This window comes from Xenopus laevis, chromosome 9_10L (genome assembly GCF_017654675.1).
Source record: "Xenopus laevis strain J_2021 chromosome 9_10L, Xenopus_laevis_v10.1, whole genome shotgun sequence".
In the NCBI taxonomy this organism is placed as follows: domain Eukaryota; kingdom Metazoa; phylum Chordata; class Amphibia; order Anura; family Pipidae; genus Xenopus; species Xenopus laevis.
In genome coordinates, this window is record NC_054387.1 from 88,116,914 (window position 1) to 88,141,711 (window position 24,798).

General features: G+C 36.8%; 1 protein-coding gene across 14 annotated transcripts in view; it reads right to left on the minus strand.

Moving 5' to 3' along the window:
- The window catches only part of abi2.L (abl-interactor 2 L homeolog), a 32,850-nt gene extending 23,887 nt beyond the window's left edge, over nucleotides 1-8,963 (minus strand). For 3 of the 14 annotated variants that reach the window (XM_041577284.1, XM_041577283.1, XM_018236107.2), the window contains exon 1: nucleotides 8,714-8,963. In XM_041577284.1, the coding sequence (XP_041433218.1) occupies nucleotides 8,714-8,830 (117 nt within the window). In that variant the 5' untranslated portion in view covers nucleotides 8,831-8,963. The remainder of the gene's footprint in view (nucleotides 1-8,713) is intronic. The other 11 variants (XM_041577291.1, XM_018236111.2, XM_018236109.2 and 8 more) reach the window with 8 other exon arrangements.
- Nucleotides 8,964-24,798: the final 15,835 nt, after the last annotated feature.

Genomic DNA, 24,798 nt, shown 5'->3' on the forward strand with positions numbered 1-24,798 from the left:
GCATTTGAAACCATTATTTAGTATCTGCTTTTCAGGCTATCAGTGCTTTCTAAATTAACCCCTACTCAACAAAACAATGTAGATGTAAATCAGCCATAAACGCTTATCAAATGGAAAGATTTAAATGAATAATTATATATTTGTAAACAAAATTAATCACAAAACCCTACTTCCTTATCAATAACTCCGGCAAAAAAAACTCAAAATTACAGGTATGGGACCTGTTATCCAGAAAGCTTGGAACATGGGGTTTTCTGCATAACAGATCTTTCCGTAATTTAGAACTTCATACCTTAAGTCTATTAGAAAATCATTTAAACATTCAATAAATCAAATAGGCTGGTTTTGCTTCCAATGTACTGTTTTATTACTACAGAGAAAAAGGAAATTAATTTTTAATTTGGATAGAATTGAGTCTATGGGAGACAGCCATTCCTTAATTCGGACCTTAGTGGATAACGGGTTTCCGGATAACGGATCCAACACCTGTACTAAAGATTACATACACTGGAAAATTGTGTTCATCATGTATCCCCTCCTTTCACTGTATCCGCTACAAGCAATATGGCCTGAGCAGAAACCAGTCACTGCATGAATTAGAGAAAAGGGCACACAAAAAAAAAGCCAGAAACAAGATGCAGGATGTGTTAGTATCATTTGAGTGATGCATCTTGAAATCTTTTGCCAAACTTCTCTATCTTCCAGGGGCATGATTCATCCTTTCACAAATCATCACATCAACCACGTGAAGGTCATCATGGATAAAAGGGAAGCATGCAAGAAAAACACGCATGGGAGTTGCCAGAGAACACTTCCAAGAGTGAAACTGTGAGATACACAACAAAAACAATTACAGTCCCTCTTTATGCTACAAAAACATCCAAGAAACTGGACAGTCCCGTTTTGAAAGGTGTCATAATTTGAGCTATGATAAATAAGCTATCCGCAATCTTAAAGGGATTCTGTCATGATTTTTATAGTATAGTTTTTATTTCTAAATTACATTGTTTACACTGCAATTACTTTATCATATAAAATTCTCATTTTACGTTTTTCAGGGGACCAGAAAAAAATTATGTAAAATCCAGTAAAATGTAAAATCAGGGAAATGTATTATGCATAATATATAGGTGCGACCACAAAACAACAATGTAAAATGAGGGAATGTAAAATGGGGGTTCTACTGTAGTTGTAATATGAGAGTATAGGCAGCCATCTCAGGTCATTTTGCCAGATCCTGTGCTTTCAGAAATAGCCAACACTTCATGATGGAACTGCTTTCAGGCAGGCTATTGTTTCTCCTACTCAATGTAACTAAAGGAGTTTCAGTGGGACTTGGATTTGTACTGTTGAGTGCTGTTCTTATGGGCTGCTGGGGGGGGAGGGGTGATATTGCTCCAACTTGCAGTGCAGCAGTAAAGAGTGACTGAAGTTAATCAGAGCATAAGTAACATGACTGGGGGTATCTGGGAAACTGACATGTCTAGCCCCATGTCAGATCTCAAAATTTAATTTAAAATATAAAATCTGTTTGACCATGGCCTGGCAACAAAGAAGTGGCCTAATAACAAACCAATTTAACAATCGGCGAAACAAGGGCATATATTGCTTATGAGATATACTTACCAAAAATTCAGAAGCCTCAGGCAAATTTTCTACCCTTTGTGGTCAATATTTCTATTATCTACAAGCTTCTCACTATGCGAGAGATGTCTTACCAGGATATTTCTAATCCTCTAAACCATATATGGAAAGGAGTCAACGACCTGCACTCCACATCTTACATTCATAAACTTATTAGGGCAATTCAAGACCCATCAATAAGTGGGAAAATGGTCAGACACAACACCAACTTTCACCACATCGGACGTTATTAAACTTCACTCTCACTCTATAAAAATGATAGCAACTAGACAATACCATATCAAAGCCTTACAACTGTTAACGAAAATCCAAAAAATTTTTTCACGAGAGGCATAGGCCTTAATGTATCATTAGGATAAGCTTACCGCTTTCCCAGTTGGGTCCGGGTGCACATGCCCCAGACCTTCAGCATAGGGGAGTACTCAGACACATCACATTAGGCAGGCACCAATCCGGAACATCCAACGAAAGTAGATTCCAAGAGCCGAAAAATTATATAAAATATAATACTTTATTTTACATCACATCTATAAAAGAAGAGTAACGCCTGACGCGTTTCGTGTCACAGAGACACTTAATCATAGCCTATGATTAAGTGTCTCTGTGACACGAAACGCGTCAGGCGTTACTCTTCTTTTATAGATGTGATGTAAAATAAAGTATATTTTATATATAATTTTTCGGCTCTTGGAATAGTCTTACAACTGTTACACCAATCATACTTGACCTCTCTAAAGAGGTTTAAAATGATCATACTGCCCAATTCAAAATGCTTAAGATGATCAGAAACGGAAGCCTCGTTGATACATTGTATATAGTCTTGTCTAATTATTAACACATTCTGGCTAGAAATATATAAATATTGACAATCACTGAGCAAAGTTTGAACCCAATATAGAATGTGCCCTATTTAGCAAAATTAAAGGGACACGAATATCCAAAGCTAATAAAGCATTAGAAGAAAGATGAGCAGCAGCAACCAGAAGAGCCATATTGCAGAAAAGGCTTTCTCCTGCCCCACCATCTATGAACTTAGTTAAGAATAAATTGCATTTTTTGTTCCATATGGACTAGTTGGAAGCATCCTTAAACAAAACTACCCAAACTGGTAGGTTTTTTTGACATCTGAACCACTTACATTCTAAGCCTCCCCTTCGATATCGACAACTCAGTTTTCATCTTCCGTTATACCCCGCGGTACGACTTAGAATGTCTGCGAGGCAACAGCACGTTAATCCTAACCACAACTACTTCAACCTGACAAAGACAAGAACTGCCTCCCAGGGTTCACCAACATATGGGTGATTGTGGATGTTCCACATCTTTACATCCAGGCCAAATAATGGGCATGTTTGACTTTAACTTAACTATTTTGTTTGTGTTATTATTGTTTTCAAAAATTAAAGAAAACGAATCTCCAGCACCTATCTTAGATTTCACCAAATATCTTTTAGCTTACTGTATATCTGTTCATGTAATATATATGTTGGAAAAAATTAACCTTCAAGATCTTTATATAAAAACAGTGTTTTATTGAATATGTACACATATATAACTTTTAACAACATGAATGATTCATTGCAGAAGTGAAACCATCTGTTTATTCATGCTGGACTTCTAATAAAAAACACATTTAAAAAAAAAAAAACAGTTTGCTCTTTTGAAAAAAGGATTTCAGTGAAGAAGTAAGTCTACTGGAGCAGCACTATTAACTGATGGTTTTTGAAGAAAAAAAAAATCTTTTCCCATGACAGTATCCCTTTAAGCTTTATACCTAGATAACTCAAAGTTCCCATATTTGTGCATTACGTTATGCGCTCCAAAAATTGGTTTAAAATGTTTTATGCACCTTGCTTGGGCCACCATTGCTTATTTTAGGAAGACATGTCAATTATTAAAAAGGTAGGATCACGCAGACCCTTATGGAGACCAACTTTAAACAGCACAGGGACTAATTTTTGGGTACACACCTATAGCCTAAAAAGCCCTGAATAACTAAAACGAAAGGGGCTGATGTAATAGAGGTATTGGACGTATTATCCTGAATGCTCGGGAACTGAGATCTTTCCGTAATTTGGATCTTCATACCTTAAGTCTACTAGAAGATCATGTAAACGTTAAAAAGACTCAACAGGCCAACAAATTGCTGATGTGTATTTATGGTAGAACAGCTGCCAATACAGACACAAACATTACTATAGGACGGCTAAAAGGGATATATATTGCACACAGCTGCATTGCGTGTTCTCTCAGTTATTTTTATTCCAAATGAGGCCAACAGTGAATTGCACTGCAAAAAACACTCATTGAAAAAGTGTTAAATTGGAATAAAACATCTGCAGCTTAAAGGAGAAATACTGATCACAATACAAAATGAATCACAAGACGTACTTGTCCGCAATCTATTAAAAAAACCCATTTAATTTGAAATCAATTAAATATTTAAGAGAAAGCACTTAAGGGCAATTCTTTTGTAGGTGACCTGTTTAAATCTGTGAAATTAAAAGCTATAACAGCAGGGAGGTACAGTTCTTATGTTACGTATAATCCACAAACAGAAACAATAAATTAACGGGTCTGGGTGGTACAAATTCAGCCCTCAAACATACTCATTGCTATGATGCATAAAGGAAAAAAACATGAACCCTATATTTCTATTTAAACACCAAAGAAATCAAACTATTCCTGCATATGGATTTTATGTTAATTCTTCTTGGATGATAAGTAGAAATCAATTCTCATTTTCTTTTTATTGCACATTGTCACTAGATTTGCACTGAAAACCTTGCAGGTCATTGCAGCAGAATATGGTGATAACAGCTATTAACTCCCTGTTGGTTTGCAATGTCAACATCATAGCCCTGTGTTGGGGAGGTGCCACATACACAATATTTCACATAACTATTTGTACCAAACCAGAACCCAAATAAACAAAGTAAAGTTTGACTGAAATTGTTCTGTTAAAATATTAATGTCCTAGAGGGAAAACATTTTTTTTTTCTGTTTAAGATAAATTCACATCAGGTTCCAGCAAATCCCCAAAAAAAAAAAAATACCCAAACCGAATTTAGATCTGGAGAATCCCTTATATTATGGGGGAAATCTGCTTAAAAGTATCAATAGGAATCCAAATCAACACAGAAAAAATTGATTCCCTATAAATCTCACTGTTCCAGGTAACTTCAACTTTCCATACTTTCTATGCTTGGAAAGTTACATGACAAATATGAACATAATGGATGGAAAAATGCTGGCAATAATAGGTCACTGTTAACACAAAGAAAAAGAAAAATGTATATGTATATATATATATATATATATATATATATTTGCTATTATATTTGGATTTTCATATCTTAAATCATTTAAAAATTAAATAAACCCAACAGGCTGGTTTTGCTTCCAATAAGGATCAATTATACTTTAGTTTGGATCAAGTACAAAGTACTATTTTATCATTATTTGGATAAAATAGGGTCTATGGGAGATGGCCTTTCCGTAATTCAGAGCTTTCTGGATAATGGGTTTCCTGATAATGGATTCCATAACTGTATATATTATATAAGTGTTTTGCAGCTTTAAAATCTAGGTTTACAAGAACATTTTCCAGTTCAGTCAAACAACACACTTTTTGTGTCAGTTCTAAGCATTTTTGTTTTTGTGCAGTTTTAGGACTTGGCATTTGTATTTACATTTCAATATGAGTTAAGATTAAAGTGGTTTACGAAGTCTGGAAAACTGCAAAAACGGCAACCAAAATGAAGTGTTATAAACTACTTTTGGTAAGATATACACAATGCAATCTGTCTAAAAAAAATTAATAATGGAATGGCGTAAAGAGGTGTAGTGTATTTATAAAGTGGCTGTTTCCAAAAAAACACAAACCTATTTGCTAAAAAGTTGAACATACAAAAATTCACTGCACCACAAGTTCATTGATCTGAATCTGCCCTATGGGTCTGTACCCTGGGAGCAGTGCAACACACAAGCAACTACAACATATCTAAAGCATTTAAAGGAGAAGGAAAGGTTAAAACTAAGTAAGCCTTATCAGAAAGGTCCACCTAAATATACCAGTAAACCCTCAAAGTAATGTTGCTCTGAGTCTCCTGTCAAAAGAAACACTGCATTTCTTTCCTTCTATTGTGTACACATTAGGCTTCTGTATCAGACTTCCTGCCTTCATCTTAAACCTCATTGCCCTGGGCAAGAGCATGCTCAGTTTGCTCCTCTTCCCCCACCCCTCCCTTCTCTACTGTAATCTGAGCCCAGAGCAGGGAGAGACTAAGACAGGAAGTGATGTCACACCACATTAATACTGCAGCTCCTATCCTAAACAAACAGAGAGTTTCTAGAGCTTTTTACTCAGGTATGGTAAAACATTCTACAGAATAAATATAGTGTTCCAGCTTGCACTATTGCAGCTAATCTATTGGCAATAAAATGCCTCCGTAGCTTTCCTTCTCCTTTAAGACACTTGTTTGCATAAATCCTAAAGGTGGCCATGCCTTCAAAGATATTATTGTATGGTCAACAAATAGCTTTCATAAGATTAATCACTGGTTTATTAACATGAACACTGCTATCTTGGAAATATGACAAGTCAGAGGACTGGTCATGCATGTAAATGTGGAAGTCAGGAACAAAATCATTTGCCACTATAAATGTATTGTTAGACTAATTTTACACCAATATCATTATACTCAGCTGACAAAACAATTGCTATCCATGGTATATATATATATTTTTTTTTTTTTGGTTATTTACCTGAAGGAACAGATGCCAACAGTGAATTTGAAAAAATGTTCTCCATACTTTTCCACTTTTCATACAGCTCAGTGAAAGCTATTAGTAAGAAAAGCACACCACAAAGCAACCTCACCTGCAGCTGCTTCCCATTTAACAGAGTGCTTTAAGAAGTTAAAATTTGCATTAACGCCGTATGGCATTCAGAAAGGAAACTGCATGAAGCCACCACATAGTTGAACTAGCCAGACCATTCTAAAAGACGACAGTATGCATAAGCTCCATAAGAATTTCCAACAGCTAATCCCATATAAGTAATGGGCAAATCCAAGGTACATTCATAGACTAAACCCACATAATTATTTTAAAAAAAATTAATGGGGGCATTAATTACAAGTTCCTAGTCATTGCTTTGTTTTCAAACTATATAATATATATATATATATATATATATATATATATATATATATATATATATATATATATATATATATATATATATGTATATAGTTGTATATATGTATATATGTGTATATATGTGTGTATATATAAACACACACACAGGTATGGGACCTGTTATCCACAATGCTCAAGAACAGGGAATTACCGGATAACAAATCTTTCCGTAATTTGGATCTTCAAACCTTACGTCTACTAGAAAATCATGTGAACAGTAAATAAACCCCTATAAATTGGTGTCCAATAAGGCTTAATTATATCTTTGTTTTATTATTACAGAGAAAAATTAAATGATTTTTCAAATTTTGGATTATTCCGTTATAATGGAGCCTATGGGAGATGGCCTTTGCGTAATTCAGAGCTTTCTGGATAATGGGTTTCCTGATAACTAAACATATACCTGTATATATAAATCTTCTTTTCCTCAAGCTCCTTCCAAACCAGCCACCATATTTGCTTTCCAACAGAGAGGAAGCACACCAATAAATTCAGCTGAAAACATTTATTCAGCAGAATGTGGCACAAGGTTTCGTGGGATCACCCCCTTCCTCAGGTGCAGGTGATCCCCCCCCCCCAAAGCTCCACTGCTGAATAAATGTTTTCAAAGCATCGCCGAATGTATTCCTGTGCTTCCTCCCTGTTGGAAATTGTTTTCCAACTATTCTAGAGTATGGAGCTATAAAGGAGGATGATCCATAAGGTATGTGAGGGCTCCCTTGTCTTTCTCTCTGCTCTTATAGAGCTATAAAGCCCATACCAAATAATTACTCCATAAAATGATCAGTAAATATAGAGGAAGGATAAGCATTTCACAATATGACTTAAATAACACATGATGTAATGCATGACCGAAGAATCTGAGTCTGTGGAAAAGTGGAAGATGAAAAGCGTAAGAAATAGCTTCAATGTGCCTGTGATGCAGCCCATAATACGAGAGAAGAAATAACCCCGACACATGAATTAAGAAGCGTACAGACCCATTACCCATACTGTATTTTCCCACTAACTGTTAAAGCCCAACTGCAGGTTTTACCTACATGACAGATAACAGGTGTGCAGGTCATTTCTTTATTTTTTTGTTCAACTGAACACCAGATGGTAACATAAACAAGATATTTGGAATCTCAATCAATTGATCAGTTTCTCTCTAATGACACATACACATAGCTGACAGGCTCATAGACTGGACATGTCTGGAATATCCCATGAAGGGAGGATGTATTTCATTATGATGCTCCTGACTGAATGAACCTTGTGACTGCCCCATACAGATACAGATTAGGAGGTGGATACATTTGAAGCAAATTTGCCCAACATTCACATTGACCTGCGACTCCCTTATCATAGACAATCATGGCAGGTTGAAGATTGCCCTGTCCCCTTTAATTGTGAGAGTTTGAGGGCAGGGCCCCCTTGTTTCCATCTGTACTTTTCTTTTTAACTGCACATTCCCACAGAATACGATGTCAAACACTATCTCCCCCCTGTCTGTAGGACGAGTGGTGTGTGCCACGTGATGAGATATATAAATATAACATGGTGACGTGACAGCAAGCCTGGGACTGTTACATTCAATACGAGTCAATGAGGCATTAGGGTGAAGAGTTAGATCATAATATTATTATTATTGCTGCATATTCTAACTGGCCTGCCCACCACCATGGTGATCTCATTAAACTAAAGGCTCATCATCACCCTCTGCATTTGTCTGGTCATTAGTCTCAGGATCACATGCACCTATAGTAAAGCCTGACTAGGGATGCCGGGAAATACTCCTCAGTTATATCTATGAAAAGCTGCAAGTCGACGGTCTATGAAAACCCCCATCCCGTCAATCTCTCATCGTATTTGTATAAAGCCGGACCTGTATGTAATTGTTCTCGCAGTAGTCGGCCACTCTCTCTAGGTTGGTGTAGCTATCCAGCAGGGCCCGCCGGCCGCCCGGAATCTCTTCCTCCAGCAGCATCTGCAGCTCCGCCATCTTTTTCACCACATCCTCCTCCTTTTGGAGCCCCGCTACACTGCGGAGAGATGGAATGGTGAAGGGAACCACGGGAGCGCGCCTCGCTCGTAAGGCGAAACGAGACCGCGGTTGGCAAACAAGTAGGCGTGCCCAATAGGGTATACATGTTCCACGCGCAAATCCTGGCAAAACGCATGCGCACGACCTAAGTAGGCGGAACTCTTTTTGCTGTATCCTCGTTTGAAAACTCGTTTCCTAGCAACAGACAGACACTGAGATGGAGGAATCTGGGAATAGAAGGTACGAAGGCGGTGATCGAGCACGTGACCGCTGCAGCCCTCTCTCGTTTACGTCAAAAGCCTTTCTTTTATTATCAGTAAAGGCAGCAAGTGGTCATTTTCAGCACGCGGCTGTAATAGTTGTCACCATGTTTTACCCTCAGTACAATAACAAACGAATGACGCCAGTGAACAGATCATGTGAATAAACATACCTCCCAACATTTTGGAAGTAAAAAGAGGGACAAAAATGTTTGACCACGCCCCTTTTTGTGGCCACACCCCCTAATTACCATGTTCATGTTACAACATTTGGCAGGTTATGAAAGTTTGAAAATATTTCTCCTTATTTAAAATGTGTTTTTGTGTCTCAAAATTGTTACAAAGTATCTTATTTGCACCTGTTAGCTATTCTGTGCTCTCTGCTAAAAGCCAATTAAGTGAGAACTTTGTTTCTTTTTCTGGCTGTTCAGTGCAGAGAAAATAGGGACTTTCCAGTACAAACAAGGGACTGCAAGTTGAGCTGCCAAAAGAGGAACTGTCCCTCCGAAAAAGGGACCGTTGGGAGGTATGAAATAGTAAAAATAAGCTTGAAAAGTCTTGTACAGCCCATTTGCCAACTCTATAGTTTCCAGAACAAGGGTCCCCAAAAATGATTACAAGGTTTTAAATACTGGGGGGACTCTGCACAGTTTGGTGAAGTGATGTACATTCCCAAAAACAAGTGCTGGCCTGCTGCCTATTGTCACACCCAGGTCCGGACTAAGAATTTTAATAGGACCTGGCATTTCAGGTACACAGAGGCCCAATCAGCCCACACAGAGGCCCAAACAGCCCCCACCAGCTCACTAAATACTGACTTTCTATGGCACCTTAAAGCAGCCCCTCTGGCATTTGCCATTATCCACAGATTGCCAGTCCGTGTGTCTGGGCCTGGTCACACCCCCCCCGCCCCAATGTAACCCGCAAAGCAGGAACCTTCAACCACACACTCTGATGTATGTGAAAATAGGGCCTTTGCCAAACCATTATTTGGCCGCAGAGTGGAACACAAAGAGTCGATATTGACTGCCTGAAATATTACTCCACTGTTGCACTCTGCGGCCATATAAAGATTGGGTAAAGGTGGTAGCATGAGCAAGCATGTGCAGAAAAAAAAAATATTTTGCGTGTAAATTTTAAACTTGCATGCACAGTTTTTAAAAACTGTGTGCTCAGGTCACCTTAGGAGCACACACCTTAGAGGGAACATTGCTCTAGTGGGGTAAACTATTTTTGGGTGACAGGTGCCTTTTAAAGATTCCCAAACCATCTACAAATACAAGAACCAACAAGTAATTGAGCTAGAAATGTTTTACCTTATTGTTTTAGGGTTCTATACCAACCCAAGGCCCTTTAGCAGCGAACATCTGTTCTTTCTACAATGCCAATAGTATCCCCCTTCTCGTTCTTGTTGATTTACAGCACATGATTTGGGCTCCTGTCTCTTACCTGAGATCATTGACCTGAAAAAAACACTGTATGCATAAATAATATAAAATTCAAAATATACAGCTGATTATGAAATAATTCTGCTGTACATGCTATGGTAAAGAAACCACCAGCACTGTAGCTTTAGCTTCTATGACAAATGTAACCTTTATATAAATGTTGGGATTATTTTCAGTGCTCCCTGCGCTTATCATCTCAACAGCGGCACAGAGAACACTAAGCCACTGACATGCAAAAGATGGCAAACTGCTGTGAACAACTTTAAAGGCACATATTATTACTGTTATAGGGCTGCTGAACCACTAGGCTGGTAAAGTGAGTTCAGTACAGTATTTCTGTACATATTCTATTTCTGTTTTAGACTATAGTTTTTATTTAAAAGGCTCCTTGGTTTTTCCTTTCCAAAGTATGAGTCAGAATTGTGTCTTTGAATCTTACAAGAATCCTTTGCTGACTTCCAGTCTCTTTTTGCTATTTTGATTTTAGGTTTTCTTTATTATTTACAGAACATATTTTCAATTGAAGAAAATGTTAAGGGACTGTGGTGGCTTCCAGCTGTTAAAGGAGAACTAAACCTCTGTTAATCCAAAACTCCCATTCCCTTCCCTCCATTGGCCTCCTTCCCTGCTTTCTCCCTCAATAGTACCTTACTTGAAAAAGTGTCCCTGATATTAATGTTGGCATATTCATGCAGGGTAGCGGAGCTCTTGGGTGCCATCTTCAGCATCTTTGGATCCTCTTCTGTTCCTTTGTGAGACTTCGGAGCTTTCCAGAGCATGTGCAGTAGGCACAAATACCAGGCTGGCCCCAACTGCACATGTGCGAAAAAACTCTGTGTCGGCGCTCACTTCCACGAGGAATCCAAAGATACAGAAGATGGCGCCAAAAAGCACAGCTGCGAGACTTTGCATGAATATGCCAACCTAAATGCCAGGGACACAATTAAGGTACTATGGAGGGAGAATGCAAATAGGGGGCCAATGGAAGGAAGGGGGATGGGGATTTTGGATTAACAAGGGTTTAGTTCTCCTTTTAAGAAATCCACAAGTAATTTTTATCCCTACATCTTTTTTAAGCTTTAGTTCTCATTTAATAAGGAAAGCTGGATGAATGGATGTACTTTCCTTACATGTTAATTATTCCCTTTTCTGTATGTTGTCATGGATCACACACCACATAAAGTAGATATTAGTTCCTAGAGGAACTTAGATTCTTATATAGTCATGTCCTGGTAGAGTGATGTAAGTAACATTAATCTGTTATTGAAAATCAGCCACCACGGAGAACAAAGACAAATATTTAATAGATTTAATACACTGCATGTGTATGTTGTGTGTGTGAGGGTACCTAACATATTGTCTTAAAATTGGGTTTGCACTCAAAAACCCTGCGCTCAGCAACAGTTGCTATGTATGTCTCTCCATTATATATACTTTTGTTTATTACAGCTTCCTAAATATACACTGCCTGGGAGGAAATGCTGAGACTGCCTTGAATTCCATAGTGTGGAAGTAAATTTCTACTTTTTGAGACCACTGTAGTTGGTACATACAATATGAATGATCTGAAGTCAAAATAAACAAATGTTTTAATTTAAATAATATAATGTTATTTAACCCTCCCATCCCTTTAGATCATAGAATATATGGCACTGACATGGAAATAACAGGATGCCAGCACTATATATTCTATTTTCCCATCTTGAAATAACCGCAAAGTATGGTCCTGATCAGTGTGCCAGGCAGTTAAAGGGTTAATATTATCTCCTTTTTTTTTTCTCGGTCATGCATTAAGCACCATACAGTCCTTTACCACCTGTTCTCGTGGCTTTCTTGGCCCTAATCCAGTTCGAGCATATGTTTCACTATTAGTGTGTTATAATTTACCTGTCCCAAAGAAGTAATTATTGTATGTGGATTTGTATTGGGCCATGGGTAAGCCATCAACATTTATTTATTGTGTTTGTTATCAGTCTTGTATTGTTACTTAGCTAACATTGGTTTATATATATATATATCTATGTCCGTATGTCTCTGAACACCTCAGAATTCATTTGGCTGCTTCTGTCCTGTGTCACATCATGGATAAACACTAGTGTCCCAGTGCCACTGGCAGCCATGCATGCCAAAGCCATCACACTGCCTCCGCCATGTTTTATAGATGATGTGGTATGCTTTGGATCATGAGCTGTTCCACGCCTTCTCTTGCCGTCATTCTGGTAAAGGTTGATCTTGGTTTCATCTGTCCAAAGAATGTTTTTCCAGAACTGTGATGGCTAGTCTAGCCGTTCTATTTTATATAATTTAACATTTTCACATACATGATAAATAGCCAGTATGGTCTTAACAGTCTCTAAATAGAATTACAACAGTTACGCAATATGTGTGATGATGACAATGTAACATCCAGTCAAGGACCAATTAGCCGGGGTGCACGGTTGGGATATATATATTCTTTTGAACATTACGGTATATATATCTATATATAAATATATATATATAATAAACTTACAAGGCTTGAGCAGTGGTCTCAATGTTGCAAGCTTTTGTACAGAAATGTAGAACTGATGTCAAAAGCAAATCTTGATATTGTAAGTAATTTACAAAAGGTTCCTTTGCGAGAACTGGAGCAGTGTTTTTTAGATGTCAGTCTCCAATAAAAATAAGATCTCATTGCAGGATATCATACACTACTGGTTTACAAACCAATCTTTTTTCAGCTTTCTGTACTCCAAACTATGTGGTAGCCCCTTTCTGATAGATATTCTTCTACTTCCACCTTAGTTAGAGCTGATGGTGGACATTTTGGTTTTCAGCCATATAATTGTATTGAGCATGTATTCAATCTACAAATAGATGTCTTTTTTCTTCCTTTAGAGAGTTCTATACAACACTTTTATTTTCCCTATGTTGCAGGATTCTGAAAGAAGACAAAAATCCTTCCTGATAGTGTTGCTTTCAATCTTTACTATAAATGTTGTGCATTTCTCCACATTCTCTCTCAGAACTTCATGCTCACAGTAGAGAGTACCAGTGTTCTATCCATACACTAAAATAACATGGAATGATCATGAGTAGATCAATATTTACAGTACTTGCCATGTTCTTGATTCCCACCACACAGGATTTAGATTTGCGAGATCCACCAGGAAAGATCTGTACATGTATCCATCCTTCTCTTTGTATCATGTTTAGAAATCACACTAGATGAGCATCACATTATTTAACTCATCTACTACATTCAGGTTAATTGAGTGAAATCAGCCAAATGTACCAAATGTAAGATGTAAATAATGTATTTAAAATCAAACACCTACAGAATTCGCATGCTGTACATCTAATTACTAATCAGCTTTCTTGCATTTTGGAGGAGTAGGAATTGTTATTTAGCCTTATTTAGCCCTGTACTATGTGTATTTCATAGATCTTTTGTTTTTAGTCTATATGGTAGGCACTTACTTCATTTAAAGGATATGTCCTCCCAAAGACTAAAATCTGGCAAATGAAAAACAGAAGAAAATTAACAATGACCAAAGAACTTTACAGTTAATAAGGCATGGGTTAAGGAAGAACCAAACTCACTAAGGTTTATAATTTATACATTAAAAGACTTTAGTTTTTTAGTGCTCTCTGTAAAATATTGAAATCCAAAGAAATGTAAATAAATATAATGCAACAATATATTTATATATAGAGAGAGAGAGAGAGAGATAATTTATTTTTATTTTTTTTAATTTCTCTTTATTTAAAGGTTTTTTTTCTTAAGACATAACAATACAGTAGTGGATTGTAATTTTAATAAAGGTCATGCTGTAACAAACATAATTAAAAAAGCGGAGAAAGAAACAAAATCGAAATTAAAAAAAATGTACACAAATCATGACAGATCAAAAAAGCAACAATATATATTTTTTTGTGCTACAGGCTCCTCTTTCAATCATTGCCTTTTAAACCATCCTTGCATCCTCTGTTACAGTTTCTAGAATCTGCTATGTGACTGACACCCACACTTTAGAAAGAGCATTTGGTAACACAGCTCTTCTGATATACTCAGCCCAGCTGTCAGTCTCACGCAGGGTGAATCATGACTTCTACATTCTTACAAGCCAACAGAGGTGAAAAAAATGACATACTGTCCAGAAGCCTCCACTGCTTGTGAAAATGTCATGTGGGGATCCACAATACACGTCCATCAGTTTAATGTCAAGAACAAGGACAACTGCATAATGGAAATCATTACTTACATCATATATAATCATGTATCATTTAATTGTGTTAATAAGTGAGTAGTGACAGGCTTTACAGGACGGTTTAAAATTAACATACACTAAATGCAGTTTTCTTTTTTTGTTATGTGATAAAGCACTATAAATAAAACTAACCCCTAATTCAGACATCTGTAGGCTAACAATTATTGTCACTATGTAAAAATTACCCTATATGCTATATAACATTTAAGACTTTGTTTAGTGTTACATTTGCAGGGAATGATGTCCATTTTTCTTGATGATGTCCATCCAATTTCTCTCCTCTGCCCATCTTCTTGTCCCTTCACTTCATTTCTGCACCCCTTCACTTTTCTACTCTCGTTTCCCACTTTCTCTCTTTTGCTGACTGACTCCAATTTTATTTTGGAGAGAAGCATAATTGAAAGACTATTAAATCCAAATCCATTAAAAAAGAAGACTGTATAACCTTTATCTACAACAAGGAAAATGGATTTGAGTTAACACTATGTAAATATAAAAGGTCTATCACTAATATGGGATTAACATATATAATCCCTATAATAATATAATTATACTAGGACCCTATGGATGTGGATAGGATATATAATTTTCTTTTTGTCTCCAACATATCACATTTTATTTAAAGGTGAACTTCCCCTTTAAAGAGGATAAGAGCTTATCAAATGTAAAGGGAAAACTGTAAAAATAGTTGTATTTGCCCATGCCAGTTTGGGAGGACCTCCTTTAATTTAAGATGTTTCAAAGAAGAAATAATAGCATGTTAGTGGTACTTGAGACTTTCCCTTGTGCTATAATAGGAGCAAATGTATGAAATTAATTACAGTTCAGGCAGTTCAAATAAGACATATTTAAACTGTAAGCACTAGGTTATTACTTACACTATTTGTTATTCTTTAGCCAGGGTAGGATGGAAAGAAAGAAACAAAGAAGGGCTTATGGCGGTCACTCAAATACTGAGAAATCCCAACAAAAAATATGCAGGGGAATTTATTGTAGTAGTGTAACAATGTGTAAGACTTACCGGCAGGATCCTGGCCGACGGAGGCCACAAACGATAGCATGGGCATCTAGCCAATTTGACGATGTTTTCGGGGCTTTCCGGTGAAAAAAAAATTCGGAGGTTTTTGAAAATGAAAATCTGAGCTTTCCCCGCAAAGCAAATTTTGGGAAAATGTAATAATAAATAAGCGTTAAAAACCCGAGTAACTGAGTAACTTTCGGCCAGATATCGATCAGGGAATCCCTTCGGATTCCCACACACAGGCCAATAAGCTGCCGACTCGGTCTGTTGGTAGCTTTTATCACCCCATGTATTTAGGCTTGGAATTGCAATTGCTATCTGGTTGCCAGAACAATAACATCAAAAAATAAAAGTGTTTTAAAGTAATGAAAATATAATACAGTGATGCCCTGGCACTGGTAAAACTGCTGTGTTTGCTTCAGAAACTACTATTGTTTCTATAAATAAGCTGCTGTGCAGCAATGGGGGCAGCGATTCAAAGGAGAAAAGGCTCAGGTTACACAGCAGATAGCAGATAAGCTCTGTCTGTCTAATGGTGTTATCTGTTATCCATTAGTTAACCTGTGCCATATAGCCGTTTTTCAATTTCCGCCATTGCTCCACAGCAGCTTGTTTATATGAACTATAGTAGTGTTTCTGAAGCAAATAGATCAGTTTTACCAGTGCAGGGCAACACTACATGATATGTTCATTACTTTAAAACACTTACAGTTTTTGATGTTACTGTTTCTTTAATTGCCTTGTTGACTACTGTTATCTCAGAAACCAGGAAAGATCCATCTATAACATACTAAGGGGCATATTTCTCATCAGATTCACCTTTTTAGGGCATACATTTCTCAAGATTTCTTGTGCAAAAAACTTGAAACGCGAATATAAAAATTTAACAGCTGGTCAATGAGCTTTATTAGCAACTTTAATGCTATTTTTGACTTTGAGTTTTAATAACAAATTGAAATTTACAGACTGGTTTAAAATGATGGCTTGAATGTGATTTCACTGCTTCCAAGTGAATATTCAGGTTTTTAAGTTTTTTCATATTAGAAAACAACAGAAAAATAAGATTTTTTCATAAATCTGCCTCCCCATGTTAATATAAAGGTAAATATCCCCTTTAAGTGCTTGTATGTTTTTAGTATTATAGAAGGAAACCACATGAAAAAATTTAGTTTTTAAGGAGCAAATTTTTGTTTTTTTTATACCATTCTAATTTAGTCTCCATATTTAAAACACCAAAATGCAAAAATATTCTGCAACAGCATTTCTTTTTTATTTTCAAAGGACCCCAGTGTCTGGAACTGTAAAATGGTTTTTCTTATCATACATCAGTAAATTGTTTTTTCATAGCTTCTAGAACACTTTCATCTGAGAGACCTGCTATTTATGGCAGATGCTTCTTAAAAAATAGTTATTGCAGATAAATGACACTGAAAAATAGGCCAATATTTTCCTTAGGCAGCAACAGGATTGAGGCAGAAACTGATTTGTGCTGCAGATAAAGCACAAAGTATATGCCAGAAATTGCAAACCCCACATTTTAATTAATAAATGTAACATTTTTAATATTTCATTGATAATATTATTCAGAAACCAAGTTAAAGTATAATAATTCAGAGAGAAAATGCACACATCAACACAGCTAAGTTGTGCCCATGTTTTGTCACCATTGTGTCATTTACTAAAGATTACAATAAAAGGATTCGTACAGAAAATTATATGGAAACTTTGGGAAAGCTTTGGACAGTCTTGAGCTAATTCATCAAAAATACCTTTCAATTGTCCTGATTTCTAATCCTAAAAGGTTAATATCTCATTGCCATATTGTACCTGGGCAGAATGTTGATTAATCTAGGTACACTATATTTCCCACACTTCCTACAGATCACTCTGCACAAGGACTTTTTATGACAAAGTCAAAGGCAGGCCAGTTCCCATGGACAGGCCCCAACTGTTTAATTCTCTTTTGAGAACATGCACAAACAAATTTAGACAGGAATTCCCTGCTGCTACAAAGATACAAAGAAACACTACATATGTTTCTATCCCAATGAACCCCGAAAATTAATTGGGCAAAGCCCAAAATGATCAAGAGGCCTGTCTAATATCTACCCTCAGCTGAGTCAACACCACAAACCAAGAAACCTAATTTGACAAAGGTGTTGTTAGTTAGAGACCACAAAAAGCAAAAATGGACAGTAAATTAAAGGACAAGTCCTATTCACTGAGGGGTGACAAAATGTTAGATACCCACCAGTGTATAGAATCAGTTTTATTCCCCATACCAATGCTCCTGTGTGGATTCCTTTAAATACATTTTACAAAAAATTTGAGGTATTAGTACCACATTTTGTCCAAAATATGTAAGCTCAAGGCCCCTCATTTAACGAGTACTACACAGCCTACTGTGCACTAAAGTGCATTTAAAAACATTTAAAGCCCATTTAACCCCTAGCACAATGTGCATTATGTGAGGCTAAGGGGCACATTTACTATTGACCCTTGATATTCGACCCTCGAAGTTAAATCCTTCGACTTCGAATATCGAAGTCAAAGGATTTAGCGCAATTCGTTCGTTCGATAAATAAATGATGATGATGATCGAAGAAAAAAATCAAAGGATTTTAATCCATCGATCAAACGATTTTCCTTCAGTCCCAAATTGCCTAGAAAGCCTATGGGGACCTTCCCCATAGGCTAACATTGGTGCTCGGTAGGTTTTAGGTGGCGAAGTAGGTGGTCGAAGTTTTTTTTAAAGAGACAGTACGACTATCGAATGGTCGAATAGTCAAACAATTTTTAGTTCAAATTGTTCGATTCGAAGTCGTAGTCGAAGTAGCCAATTCGATGGTCGAAGTAGCCAAAAAAATACTTTGAAATTCAAAGTATTTTTTATTCTAATCCTTCACTCGAGCTAAGAAAATGTGCCCCTATGTGGTAGAACGGTGTTCACTTCCCCTTTCTACTCAAAAGATATAGGAGCATTTTCATTCATTGAGCTCCCAGTAACATTGTGTTTGTTTATGGTTTACTGTATGTGCAACCATTTTCACTTACCCTTTGCTCAGAAGCTCTAGTGAGACCAGCAAGGAAGCTTTATAATTCCCAACTAATTCATAAAAAATACACTTGTGCCTGGATCATTTTCATATAAGCTGAGTGGCAGCTAAAAGCAAAATTCTGCTACAATATATACACAAAACAAAGAGAAATCATGAGCACTCCATTTAACCCATCTTCACCTTTAGACTTTTGCAATAGAGCACGGTCCCAGCATTTTACACTACTGTGCATATGTAAATCTAAATCTGTCAGTGGGATAATTAGGGAAAGCAAAGTAAGATAACACTGTGGCACTGTAATTACAACTTCCATCACCATTTTTTATATATTGGCTTATCCTTTGTTTTCTTACCCTTTTGAGCACCCTTTAATAGTTGCTTAGTGATGAAATATTTAATATGTGGTTTATTTAAAACTATTCTGCCCAGATGTGCTGATGACAGCTGCATCACTAGCTGACATCGCTTATTTAGCTATGTAATGTGGGTAGTATGTATATGTATATTTAGAGGAGAAGAATAGCAAGGATTTTGTTGTTATCCATCTGAAACTATCGCATAGACTGGAGGTCTGGCCATTTTTGGTTCTTAAGAACTGCCTTTCTGTCTTGCTCACAGCATGCATTATTATACTTTGGGGAGAACTGGGAAACACATTAGGCCACTCTTTAAAGGCCATGAATCATAAAGAGGTTTACAGGATGACAAAAAAATATGAAGAAGCAAATCAAGGAAAGCCTATCAGCTTAAGCAGGAATTCTGGGGTTTATTCAAATTCTGCTAACCAAACAGAACAAAAACAAATATTTATTATGCTGTAACAGTGAATATTAAATAAAAAGGTTTTCCTTATTTTATGTTTTGAGCTATAGTACAAATACATTTTCAGAGATGGTAATTAACACTGACAAATTGTGCACCAACGGGCAGAATAATGACCGGTACAAAAGGCTGGCCATGAAGATGGAAAACAAGCGAAAACATCCTTTTCTTATGAAAGCACTGCATCTCAAAGCCCTTTCTTCTACATTCAAAATTGAGCAGTAATAGGTCACAAACTGAGGGGATGATTGCCCTTTGTGGCCCAGACAGCAAAACAGCAGCATTAATCGACAGTATCTTAACTTACCACACAAAGCTCTACTCCAGAATTCCAGTAGAATGGCTGAATCAGCAGTGTTAGTAACTTCCCTGAGAGCCAAGGAGGGCGCTGACCAACATTAAAGGGTTACTGTCAGAATAAAAAAAGCTTACTAAGGGGTGCATTACACTGGTGCAAAATGCCAGTTAGTGTTTGTAACTTTCCTGTGAGCTAAGAAGGTCCCTGACGAACGTCAAATGGTTATTGTCAGAATAACAATGGCTCTTTTACTATAGGGTGCATTACACTGGTGCAAAATGGCAATCACCCCCTTGCATTCCGTGCTGATACAAATTGTTGTAGGGGCAGAACCCTAACTTTCTTTATGTCATGGATTCTAGAAATATCAGAATCAGTGAGTGTCCTGTAAGACAAGTAGGATTAATTGCTAACTCTTATGCTTCTGAAGGGTGCTTTTTTTACAACACCAGGCTATGGTACAATCCCTTTCTTGATGTTTCACCCATTAGCAAATTCACTAAAGGGCGATTTTTGACCAGTGACCACTTCGCCAGGCCCAAATTCGTTAACACTGTGCTAATTCATTAAAATGCAAAGTTGCGTCTCAGCAGCCGAACTTTCGATAGTGTTACTTCGGCTGGGCGAGCATTTCATAGTGAATTTTCGCTAGCGTTCATTTCTGCCTAGCGAAACTCCGCTAGCACTCTTACGCTTAGGTTAATTTGAATAGGGCGGATACCTAAAAGTCGTATGGACGTCTTTAATAGCAATGTTGGTGCAAATGTTTGAAGTGGCCACTTTTTAAAACACATGTCCAATGAGCCATAGTAAAGACTTTAATGCCCTAGACATGAGCCCATCCTTAAACAAATGTGGCATGCTCCTCAAATTAGTTTTAAAAAATTGTTAACACATAAATCTTTATTAGTTTGGACTTTTGAAGGCAATCCCGCTTTAAAAAAAGAAAAGTCTCCAGCTTTTTTTTTTACAACTTTAATGCATTTCCGGGCATACAGGATATGATATCACTGACATAAGATTGAGGAAGATGTAGCTTAATTTTATCAGTTCGCCTGGTCTGAGGTGGCAAATTAAACTCTGGCGAAAGAGGTAACGTTCAGTAAAATTTGGATCTTAGTGAATTTGCGTAAGGACCATTCGCCAGAGCGAAAAGTTGCCTGGCGATAGTCTGCGAACGTATACAAAGCTTAAATCTGTTTACATACTCTCTCATCCTTTCCATATAATAATGATATTTGATGCCCAAAACCCCTCATACGCTTTAAATAACAACAGAAAATGCATGTATATAAAAAAAAAATAGGTTCGACACTATTTAGATAAATAAATTTACATCTATTTACAGCTATATTTATTTATATATTTATATATTCATATTTACTGTACATTTTCATATACCTTTTAAATATTTATAACAATATCCAAAGACTCTTTTTATACAAATACTATATTTCTTGGATTTTCATATTTATATTCAAGTATAAGAATATGTCTCATATATATTTTTCTCAAACTTTGTATTTATCTACGTGTATACATATTTTACTTGATCATTTTCTATAAGTGATTGTATAATCATCTTGATTACTGATATTTGTTTTTAGCTTTACATTGTATGGTAGATATCCCAAAATGATGTGACATGAATACACTACTGGGAGACAGAGCTATTTTTACTACTAGCAAAGATAGCCATATTGAAACCCTACTAAAGCCTTAGAAGAACCAGAAGAGCTTGTCATTATGGGCATAGATGTATGAGCAAAATAAGCTTTCAGTTTGGGCCATATGAATGGATATGTTCACAGTATCTATTCGAGATGTCTTTTTGTGCACCTGGCACAAGCGAATGTACAGTATGTACCATCATTTGTGCTATACTGGGAATGGAAATGCATTCCCTCATGTTTCCTAACAAAATAATACCCTGGGCAGCTTATGATAGAAGTTATACTGGCAAAACATATAGCCCTATTGACAGTAGGCACTGTCAGTTCCACACAAAATGTGCTCACCTCTCTGGTCAATTTGTCCAGTGAAGAGACATGCTATTGTCCTGTATTTTAATTATCCAAAATGGTGGTACCCAGAGATCTTCTTTCCATTTGGATGGCCATGTAGCTTTTGAGGAACTAGCAAATTAATTGTGTCCATCTTCTTTTTTTTTTTTGGGCTCCACCAATAAGGCAGAATTCCCTGCAGTAGAAGAGCGCTGGTGATTCCTGGGGTTTTTTTTAGCCGTAAACTAAGCATCTGTCACTTTGCATGTACACATTGGGGTATATTTGTACATTTTCCAGTTGTAATTTAAGAAGAGTGGATATTGGATTAACTGTGAATTTAAGATTTCTTTCCAATAGGGTATCTGGTTAATTTTCTTTACAGTAGAACCTTTGAGAACTTTTTCTGTCTCTAGAGTATAACAGGTCTAATGCTGTTCTGAACGTTTGGATTTCATTGTGTTATATAAGCAGGTCTACTAGTTTTTTCTGTTGGGGTGGCATTTTTAGACATTTGTCCATAAGGACCACCTTGTGAGCTTCTTTTAATGTAATCACTTCCTATAATGTATCCTGAGCATATAATTTATAATAATAGTCGTTTGTGGGGAATAGAGTGAAGGGTATCATGTATTTGCCAACTTTTAATCAGTGGTTAAACGATGATGCTGTTCAGAGTTATAGTAACCACTGATTGGCCTGACCACGGTATTGAAAGCATAGTTGCTTTTTGTAATTGCGAAAATATTGTTTTAGGAAATAGTCAACCCACTGGCTTTACACTAGCTGTCTATCAGGAAAAAATAATCACAGTGAGGGGGCCAGGTAACATTAAAGGGAGTTGCTGAAGATTGAAAGGCTTTGCTATTTAGTTCCTCCCCCTAGCAGGCAAGCACGCTTCTTACTGCCTGTACTGGCATTTGATGCAGGTAATTCTATATCCACCCACATTCATACACACACACACATATTTGAAAAAAATGAGGAGATACAGAAATGCAACAGTAAATTCCAAGAAGCAGTATATAATATTTCTTCAACAATGTTTAACAGGGAATACAGTGATGGTTTCATTCTTGCTCAAAAATGTGTAGAAATGATGACGTGTATATGCATTTGGAACAATAAAAAGCTTTAGCAATTGCTTTCACACATCTTTTCCCCTAGACAACTGTTACCAAGACATATTTTTAAAAGCACAAGCCTGAGATTTTTCCTCCTCAACCGTAATAAATCCTGCTGTAATCACTCTCTCTGAGCTGCTAAAATACTGCCTTCTTTAATCAGTGCCTGTGTCGTGTATCTGCTAGGACATTTTAAAGGCAATAATATAAAACCTTGTAAAAGATAAAACATATATAGCTGGGAAGTGCATCAGAAAATACCACTTGATCACTCACACACTAAAATAAAAAAAAAATGTTGTCATAGCAACCTGCCTTGAGGTATCTGAAAATCTGGCAAGTTTTAACATTCAGAACACATTTGCATTTCTCGTGCAGCCTTTGGAAAGGAAGGATTATTCTACATGTTTACTGTCTATTCTTACAAGAACAGGACTGACCAACAGCAAAAAAAAAATATCAGCTTGCTTGCGGCCATAGCTCTGTAAGACAAGACTGTGAAATACAGTGCTCTAAGTGAATATAGCTTCCATGCAAATATTAATGGAACCAAACCAAAATTGTGTAGCCCTACTATGTATTGGAAGGGGACAAGTGCTTTAAAACTGGATACTGGGGGGACAACAGCTAAAAGCCAAGATATTTTACTCGAATGTCAACATTGATATTCTGGTAGCATGTATATGAGAGTTCACTGCAAGGAGAATGACACCTGAGAGATTTCAGTTATTTTCCCTTGCTAATTACTGTAGTGAGTCATAAATCAGCCACTGACAGGCACAAGGACCAAGTCTTACCCTTTCCAGGAACAGTTCAATATCTTCCACTAGGTTTTTTTCTACCCTGATGCATGGGTTCTTAGCTAAAAAAAAATAATAACCCTGTTTTCAGCAGCAAAAACACAAATGTTATGAGTCGTTAATAGATTTCACCTGTTCTATCTGTCTGATTTTAGGAAAAATCTGCATTTTGTGAAGCATTACCTAGGCAGCTTAAAGGGGAAGTCCACGAGCTTTTTGAAAAGTAAACATAATTTCAAGCAACTTTGCAATATACATCAATTAAAAAATATGCAGACTTTTCATGATTTTTAATGGTTTCCAACAGTTCCATAAGCCTAGCCCCCTGCTGATCTTTCTGACTACTTTGCTGAGCTGGCTGACTACTGTTACTTTGTATGAACAGCCAGCTGTCCTCAGCCTACAACCTCCAAACCCCAAAATCCCCTGCACATGTAATTTCAATATGGAAAGGAGTATCACAGTGCAATGCATTGTGGGTTATGTAGTTCCTGCATGCTGTCTGTAAACTGTGGAGTAGTTGTTACAATTTGTAACATCAGGGTTTAGTTCCTCCTTCCCTGGCAGGATTTTAAATGGTGCAGAAAGAGAAGAACTGTTAAACAGCTGGATTGCAGCATAGAAAATGGCATTTATTCATACTTTTTGAAGAAACGTGTAACAGGTTTCTGTGTTACGTGGGGCTCTTTTTCTTCAAATTTTGGTTTGGAAGCCAGCGTTCCCCTTTAAGGAAGTACAAATGTAGGGGTGCAGATATTGATGGGGCAATAGTGTAATGTTAAATTCTAGGCACCCTTTACGTTACTGCATTCCCCACATTTGACACTTTTTTATGGCTGTC